Consider the following 9,853-nt stretch of genomic DNA (forward strand, 5'->3'; position numbering starts at 1 on the left):
GCGGCGTTTTCCCCTTTCCAGATCTACCCCTTTGCGTCCGGTGAGAGCGCGTGACTGGGCTGGGGTTGCTCCTGTTCTCAGATCCTGCGGTTTGGCGTCAAGTCTCGGGTTCGTGTTGGAGCATTCTGGCGGAGTGGTGGTGGCTCATTTACTCGGTGTCGAGCTACGTGCGCCTTCCGTTTTCACCGGTAAAGTGTGGATCCGGAGTCGTCTCCGGTGTGCGAGCGTGGCAGTGAAGGCCTCTGTGTGGTCGCCGTTGTTTCTGCGGGTTCGTGTGTGGCAGCCGGTTTGCTCTCGGGCGGGGCCGTCTATGACCTTGCCTTGGTCTGCCCGGTTGTTGCTCCACCTTTGTCCCCCTTTTTCAGTTGGCGCCGCTCTTGATGTCTTCTGCGGATATTCGTGGTGTTCTTCCCTTCCGTCTCTTCTAGCTGCTCTCCGGTGCTCCCCCGTAGTGTAGTGTTGATTAGGCATTGTGGAGCTAGCTTCGGTTCTCGGTGTTAGCGCGAGGCGGTGAGCTTGGATCTTCCTTGGGTCATTGGAGTGGAGGCTCTCCGTGGGAGGCTCATGTGATGATCGGTCTTCCCAGCACCATTGTGGTACCCTTGGTTCTCTTTGGTGGGCTGATTTTCGGTCCTTTTGTAGGCAAGGAAGAACGGCATCAGGATGTGGCTCTCATCTCTCCTGATCGTCTGCTATGGCTCGCATTATTTTTGAAGTCGAGTTTAATAAGAGTGATCTTCAATGGTTTGTCGGGCTAGCCAGATGGCGCCCTAAAGGTTTACTTGCGCGGGTAGTGATTTGAAGCTCTAGGAGCTCGAGCTCTCTTCTTCCGGTGGTTGTTTGAGACTCGTAGCTGCAGCGGTTAGGATTGGCAAAGCTGTGTGTATTCAAAGCCAATCATTTGGAGCAGCGCTGCGCGGACAAGCCGATTTCTACCAAAGTGTGGTCTCATAGTTTATCAAAGGCTTTAACTCATGTGGCAATGCCTCCTCGGCCTAGTTTCGACGCTTCCTTAGCTAGTAAAACTTCTGTTGAGTAATGTTAGGGTCTGTAAATCTTTGAGGTTGCTTTTCTTTCTCTTTTGTTGTTGCATTAGATTTATTTGCGATCTGCTGCTTGTTTCTTTTGTAATTTCTGTCACAAAAAAAAAAATTTGGTATAAAATTTAACATTTTCACCCAAAAAAAATTCATCGTAATATTTAAATCACAATATGATTTTGCTATTGTACTCCTCAAGGTTTCTTCGACAAACAAACTAACAAAAAATGATTAAATTATCTGGTTATACGTCATTGAATGATTAAGTTAATTAACTTCAACCAGAGAAAATCAATGACTTTTGGTGAGCATAAAAAACAAAAAAAAATCGATGACTTTTATTTGTCAAAAAAATTGAAATGTTTCTTGAAGAGATGATCTGTCCAAGTGTAACATACGTTATCGACCAAGGAATCTCGATCTAGATTGAAGAGGGAAGAATATTCTCAACCAAAGTGGGACCCGCTAGTCATTTTAGATTCACACTGTCACGGAAAGGGAAACTCATTGTCCCTTTGTTTGATTATAGAACCCAAAAAAAAAAAAAGAATTCCTGGCAACAAAAATTGTGGAATTACAAAAGCGCATTAATATTGGAACTAATTATTATTTTTATATATTTTATGATTGTGAATTTTGTCTCCACGGTTTGTATTACTCTATTGTCAATCGAAATCAAACTAAATTCAAAAGTATTGATATTAAGTTTCTTTTTAGTTACACAAAATTTAGTATTAAATTTCATGAGTTTTTAACTCCAAACCCCTTTTTAGCAAAAAAAAAAAAAAAAAAACTCCAAACCCATTGACATAACTATATCATTCTCAGTAAATTATATTTCCCATGTGGAATTTAGTCATTCAGCTCCATATAGTACCATCATCAGATCAGTTTTATAGCCGGTCGAATTACTCTTATTATATGGATGTTTCAAAATAAAAATAAAGATTGGATGCATTATGCAGAAGTCTTTGAGTCTTAGTTTTTTTTTCTTGAATACGACATTTTTACTTGTACATGTAAGTTCCACCAAACCATTCCGATCTAGTTACATAAACACATTCCTTTGCTTCCATCAACATCACACCATCCGTATAAACCTTTCACTTCTTCTTCCGACAAACTCATCAGCTCCAGTTCCACTAAGCATTTCTTCAGCTCTTCCATATCGATTGTCCCGTTTCCATCGCTATCTGTGGATACCCATGAACCTTTTAGCAAAAAAAAAAAAAAAAAAACTCCAAACCCATTGACATAACTATATCATTCTCAGTAAATTATATTTCCCATGTGGAATTTAGTCATTCAGCTCCATATAGTACCATCATCAGATCAGTTTTATAGCCGGTCGAATTACTCTTATTATATGGATGTTTCAAAATAAAAATAAAGATTGGATGCATTATGCAGAAGTCTTTGAGTCTTAGTTTTTTTTTCTTGAATACGACATTTTTACTTGTACATGTAAGTTCCACCAAACCATTCCGATCTAGTTACATAAACACCTAACTGTTTTATAAATCGAATGCCGATTGACAATTGGCTAACTCAAGATTACGTTTCTCTATATACGAAAATTTTAATATGATGACCTTGCAAGAAATTAAGAAAGTTTATTTTAATTTGTTAAATTTCTAAACATTCATCTCAAATCTGATTGGCAATTAAAGAACTAATTGAAATATTATATTCCAGGTTCAATCAAAACTTCAAAGTGGCTTGCAAAGCAGAGATTATCTATTAGTCCAATGTAAATGATAACATGGGTTATCAGGAACCACGTTTGATTTGTTTGCTTTTTACGACAAAGTTAAAATTTATATTTATCTTGGGAAATCAAAGTCAGGACACAATGTTAATTTGAGTTAACTAAATAAGTATAAAATCAATAGACAGAATTTTCAAAAGAACAAATTACTAAATAAGCAGATATATGCACCATATAGTGAACACAAAAAATTTAAAAGTGAATTTAACGATGTACCGAGGTTGAGACGCATCCGCTAACGCATGAATCACGTTTGATTTTTTTTTTTAAATTGCACTTAAGCCCTAAATCAACAAATCAGTGGCATTCAATGTGACTCCATTGGCGAGCCTGATAACGCTCAACTATGCCTATACGTAAACCTGATCATCATAGCACACACTTGTAATCTATATTCACTGATATAAATACAACGTAAAATCAATGAGCTCATCACATTAGAAACTACCTGATAAAGGACTACGAAAAAAAAAGAGTATATATATTGTAATGGGGCTTGATTAAAAAAAACTTTTATTATATATAATGTCGACGAATGATAAATTAATCACATATTTTAGTACAAATAGTAGCTTTTCAAATCGTATGACATCATGGATTATCACATAGCACATTGATTTCTAAGCAATTGTAGTAACTAGTGATTAATTAATATTCATATATTTTAATTTAGGTCAACTGACAATTTTAAAAACTTAAACTGTTTGCTAATTAGAAAAGCCATATTAGGTGGTTCACTGGTTTATGAAATTAGACTTTATCAAACAAGTCTCCCGTGTAAGTCGGGTCAGTCCACGGCTCGGCGTCATGGCACATTAGGTTAGGTGTCTACAGCTGCCTCCCTCTATATATGCATATCAAATTTGAAAATTTCGTTAGTTAAATTGGTTTTATATTTTCATGCTAACTGGATGTTAATAAATACAGGCATCGTAAGAAACTTACAGAAAATCGATTTTTTCACATTAATATTTTTTTGCCAAAACCGATTGACTTTTCATCTATAGAACTATATATTGAAAAACTATTGCTTCCAGCTAATTTATATATTTTAATGGAATATTTAAGTATTAACTGGAAGACTAACTCAAATATTCGTGGCAAACTTATAATTTTGGTTCTTAATTTCGACGTATAGACGTTTTTGTGGTTGGAAAAAGACGCATTTTGTTTGAATATATAGACATTTGGTGTATATATGTATCCATAATATAATAAATCTTCAGTTACAAAAGAAAAAAAAAAATCTTACGGCAATAGTATATGAAGGGTTTCGTCCGTATTTAATTGTTTTTTATTTAGAACCACCCACTTCATTATAATCGAAATTACTGTACACTATCATCGAAAGGTACATTAATTAATACAATTTATATATGGTCCAAATAAAATTTGACTAAGATGGGGAAACAATTTTGGTTGTGTGAGGGAATAGCTGACGGAATCGCATTAAATATTGTGATATCATTATTCTACAGTGTTTCCAAACTGAATCTAAACAAGGAGAAATTATATTGTTTTCCTTTTAGATACTATATAGTTTAGGGAACTTTTGAATCTTTTATTACAATGATTTAAAGGAGTATTGTTAAAATTTTAGGCGCCAGAACTAATCTACCAGACTACCACCCAAAATGGCCTGCTTATCAACAAGAACGCAAAATTGGATTTGTATTTTCTGTATTTGAGATACTAATGGCCACGAATAAAAAGCCCATTTATGCTTAACAAGGTGATTATCCTTAACGCTACAAAGTGAGTTTTTTCTAGTCACATATCCATGGGTCTCTTCTATTATTAGTTTACTTTGGTTGGTCAAAATTAATATCGTTAGTTACTAATCTAAGAAGATATTTTTCCAGTAAAATTTGCAAGTAACAATATTTTATTTGCTCTACTCAACTGACGCCATTCTTCGACAGACTTTCTACTACATCACTCTTTAACTTGGAAGTTGCCCAAATGAGCTTCTTATAACATCACACACAATGGATAACAAACTACTTATGTTAAACCCAAAATCAGGAAAGATAAAACAAAACCAAACTCAAACTCGACCACTTGTCAGTCAAGTCATGTGATTTTCCGGCAGATAAGACACTTAAAAGGTCAAGTTAGAGGGAATAGGCCAGTTCTGGAAACAGTGCTTCCTTGGGACACAAGCACCGTCACCAAAGCTTCCTTGTCCTTCTAAATCCAGATTCCATATACCATTCCAAATTGCGAAATCTTCATTCACGTTAGCCTCAACTGTTGGCGCCGGAACCACGGGGCAGAACCCATTACCATTTGGGTCATGACCAGAATTTGGTGTTGGAATTTTGATCTGATGAGGAACATAGAAGGCACCACCTTCGCCACTACTGCCGCTACTACTGCTACTGAAGTCATTATAATTGTTGTTATCGTCTAGTAAAGACATGATCTTATTCACGTCGATTTGGTTGAATTGAAGCAATTGTTGTTCTTGCTGCAACTCCATCCGTCTTTGCTGCTGAAATTGTTGCCTCTTCAAGATTCTGTTTTTTGTCTTCTCCGCATTGTTACTTGGAGATTTTGTCTTCTTCTTGAAATGGGTTCTCCAGTAGTTCTTGATCTCGTTGTCTGTTCTTCCTGGTAAACTACGAGCAATTGTTGACCACCTGAAGTTACAAAATCATCAGGCAATAAATCATATAGGAAAAAAAAGACTCCAGATATTTATTCAAGTAAGGCTACAATTGTTTAAACTTCAATCTTGATTACCTGTTGCCCCACTTAGCATGTAACTCAAGGATAATGATTTCTTCATAAGGAGTGATTTGTCCTCTCTTGAGGTCTGGTCTTAAGTAATTAACCCATCTTAACCGACAGCTTTTGCCATTTCTCTTTAATCCTGCGAGCCTCGCCACAGAGTTCCATCGACCTTCCCCGTGAAGCCGCACATAATCGATCAGTAGACGGTCTTCTTCAGCAGTCCAAGGTCCTTTTCTCCAACCTTCTTCTACCAGTCCCCATCCTCCTCCCATCACTCCCCACAAACTCATCCTTCTTTTTTTTTTCTTGAAGTGAAAGCTAAAAAAAAGAGAAGTGATGTCTTAGATCCCCTTCTCCTTCAGACCCACCAATCTTTTTGTCTCTCTGTCTTATGAAACCTAAGTGTTCCTCTGTTTTGCCTTTGAGTTATGTTGTGTTTTGTTTTCTCCCTCCCCTTTCAGTATTTATATATGCACGCACTCATTCTTACTCCTAGGCTCCACCGCTTTTTTTGTTTGCTTTCCATAGAGATAGAGATTAGTGACAAGACAAAGATCTTTTTACATTTTTAGAGTTATGTTCTTTCTAGAATAAAAATTAAAAGGTTATCACTACCTAAAAGCAGATTCTATAGAAATTTACAATATATATATATATATATATACTTTTCTATCTCAAATTACAAAAATAGTTCTACGTGATCATTATTAGTAATAAGAAGAATTAATATAAACAGAAAATGTTATCCAAAGAAGAAAATAATTTAGAAGTGAAGATATAAAAGGAAAAAGAAGAAGAATATTATTAGAAAGAAAGGTAAAGAAAAGAAGGGTTTAGAGCTTAGAAGCAACTCAGCAAGTAGAACTTGGGTGCTCTTTTAGTCTTTTACCTCTTTTCATAGGTCGTTTTCATATGTGTTTCGTACATATCCTTTTGTCTGTCCATTCAAGTCTTCATCCCCAAAAGGCATCATCCGGAAAATACTAAATTGCCTTCTTGTTGGTACATTTTTCAGGGTATTTTGGTTTAAACTAAGATAGAAAAAAATATGTGACCAAACAAAACAAAACTGAACCAAAGTTGCAGAAAAAACTATGCCGGAATAGTCAAATAAAAACTGAAGGACAAATTGGATTGATAACCCTAGTTTAGCACCTAAAAATCATCATTTCATGAATTCTAAACAAGGACATTACAGGCTATTAAATCATTTTTAATATTCATGCAGGATTAAAGATATAATGTTGAGGCTTTGGGTAACATGGTGCAACCTAGCATCAGTTCCAATAGAATAATCCTTATATGCTGAAGTTATTTGGAACTTCTATAGTGTTGACACGTATATTAATTATAATTATGGCTATTATTTAAGTTCCTTAATTAATATTTTCTTTAAAGAACACTTAAATGTACAAGAAATATCTGATGTTACTTGATTATTTTAAGTTGATACATATTACTAAACCACTAAGGTTTCTCCAAGTGTCTAGGAGAATTATACATACGATCTTACACTAATCTTTGCTGTTGTCGTATAAGATTCGTTGGATTCCACCTAAGGCAGTATGGCAATAAACTATAGAAATAAACTAAATAATTATGAAAGTGTTTTTGGTCTTTGTGCGTCACCATGAGACAGGTGGTCTTATAATTCTATCTCTTAGATATTTTTAAGATTGTAACTTGTATTTTACCAAAAAAAAAGAAAGATTGTAACTTGTAATAAGTACTCTCCCTTTTTATTTTCTTTAAATATTATATTGTTTCAAAAATCACCGTTAATGTTTCCCTTCTCCATAGTCGAAAAACAAGAGTATACTGTGTACTAATGGTGAATCAGAAGTTAAATACGATAGTGGAATATTTAGTTTCGATGCGATATGATTTGTTAGTGGCTATAATTAGCACTACAAACATTAAAATAATCTCTTAACTAGGTCAGATTTAGGGTTTATCATGCCAACCGTGACCAACTGAGCGATCCACTTGTTAGTCAAAGATAGTAAGTCATTTCAAAACTAAAATAAGTTAGACCATCAAATCGTCATATATCTGCTTTTTCTGCAAAATGAAATAAGAAGATTTGAATTAGACGATGACGCAAACACTAACAAAAAGCACATTATGTTACATGTCATGATCTAAAATCATCATTTTTAACTGTTCGGATGGATTTACAATTTTTCATATTGTTATAAAGTTTGAGGAAACTATCATGAAACTTTGAAGGTTAGCCAGGAAAACTTTGAGGCAGCAAACTAAAACCTACGTTAAAGCCAGAGACGATCAAGTATTTCCAAAATATCATACTGATATCACCAGCAGATTATGCATTTGTGAGGAATTTCCCATAGTTCAAATACATGATTAGCAACACTTTTGTATTGTTAGATGTTCGAACCCACTATTAAAGGTGTAGATTCTCTCGATTCTAAGGCTCACCATATTTTTGTTTATTTTAATGAGATTTTGTTGGCAATGCAAATCTATGATTTTAAATGAAATATCAGATACAGATCTCTGATACCATGTTAGATTTGGATTTATTATAAAGTTTTAACTTAAACCTAATTGGCGATAAGTGAATTGATCCTAAACCTTTATATATTACTTAATATCTCTTTGAATTTCCGACATGAGATACTTATTCCTAACAGAATCATCTATAAAATATTTGTCGTTGGAGATACATTTTAAACTCCTTGTTTCGTGCGCATTTTGTATTATTTATGACTTTGTACTGCAAAGACATGTTTAGCAGCTAAGATATGATCTTACAATAAGATTTACATAAATGTCTTATTAGGAGAAAGCTTTGTTTTTCTTACACAATAGTGATATGTATTATCAGTCAAAATTTTTTACAAACTTACGGTAAAAAACATGTTGGTATAGTTGATGAAAATATGCCAGCATGGTGAACTGCTACTTATTCGATTGCTTTCTTGCCTTTCACCAAACAATTTGTGTAAATTTCGACTTGAGTTTTAAATATCCGTAATCTTTATATACATGCTCTTATCCGTACTTAGCGTATGTACGTAGTAGTCGACATAACTGGTAACGTTTGTAAAAAAGTTGCAATAGTGATCTGTAACCGCGTTAGATGCAATTTGGCAAGTGCTTTCTTTGATCAAATCATCGTGTCCTTTTGATTTAAATATATAACATTTTCGACATTTTTTTTATGTATTTGCCTCCTTTTTGGTAACCTTTTTATTTGTTGTCGATCATGAAGATGTAAGATATTTGCCCTGAAGTAGTCGTTGACGTAGTTGCTGAAACAGACGTCGTAGTGAGTGGTGAAGACCATGTGGAGTCAAGATGCTGAGCTGGAGTCGTGTAGACTTGGAGAGTAAGGGAGTATCTTGGAGATATGGAAAGAGGAATAAATCAAGTTTATGACTTAAAGAAAGAGGAATAAGTGCAATCCAAGAAAAGGAAAGTTGCACTTATTGTTATGCAAGATGTCCATACATGCTGCCTTGGAGACTAGGGTTTCAGGAACATGGAGAATAACTATAAGATAGCTATGAGGTCGTCTGTATAGAGACAGAGACACGGAGGCTGATCTTATAGAGAGAGAGAGAATCTCTTGGAGGTGTTCTTGGGTCGTGCTGAAGCAGTGGCTGAAGTACTTGACGGAGAAGAGACATAAGCGGGTAGCTTAGGAATCTTTCAGTATCGTGTGTTAGGGTGTTAACACTAGACGTGTAAAAGCTGAATAAGCAAGTCTTGTAAAGATTGTTTAAAGGAGACACTAATGAAAGCATTGGTGTTTGCTTGTGTATTTGTCTCTTGATTTATCTTATACACTACCTTATTGTGTTTGCATCTTACACTTACAAGTGGTATCAGAGCGGGGCACCTAAGTTACCGGTGTTATCCTGAAGCTAAAGATGGACACGATTATTTCTGTGCAGAAGGCGATCGTGTTGAATGCGGACCAGTATGGTCATTGGAAGGCTCGCATGAAGCAGATGATTCGAGGAATCAATGAAGATGCGTGGACAGCTGTGGAGATTGGTTGGCAGGAGCCTACCATAGTCACAGGAGGTGAGAAGAAGCCTAAACCAAAAGAGGATTGGTCAGTGGTAGAACGCAATGCATCAAAATTTAATGCAAAGGCGTTGTAATGGAGATAGATCTCCGAATGTTGAAGATGCCATGGGGATGTTGGCTAATAATCTGAGTAAGATGATGAATGCCTCTGGTGGGTGGAATCAGTATGGTCGCCAGGGAGGTGATCGTGGCAATAGCAGAAGAAGAGAACGTCTTAGATGCTATGAGTGTGAAGGTGTTGGTCATA

General features: G+C 35.6%; 1 protein-coding gene across 1 annotated transcript; it reads right to left on the minus strand.

Moving 5' to 3' along the window:
• Positions 1-4,705: 4,705 nt before the first annotated feature.
• On the minus strand, positions 4,706-6,057 carry LOC106333185 (myb-related protein 305-like). The gene is made up of 2 exons (XM_013771664.1): positions 5,554-6,057; positions 4,706-5,450 (listed from the first exon to the last, which is right to left on the minus strand). Exons 1-2 carry the CDS (start codon positions 5,832-5,834, stop codon positions 4,910-4,912), a joined length of 822 nt encoding a protein of 273 aa, XP_013627118.1. The 5' UTR covers positions 5,835-6,057; the 3' UTR covers positions 4,706-4,909.
• Between the last annotated feature and the right edge of the window lie 3,796 nt (positions 6,058-9,853).

This window comes from Brassica oleracea, chromosome C3, assembly GCF_000695525.1.
Source record: "Brassica oleracea var. oleracea cultivar TO1000 chromosome C3, BOL, whole genome shotgun sequence".
Classification (NCBI taxonomy): Eukaryota; Viridiplantae; Streptophyta; class Magnoliopsida; order Brassicales; family Brassicaceae; genus Brassica; species Brassica oleracea.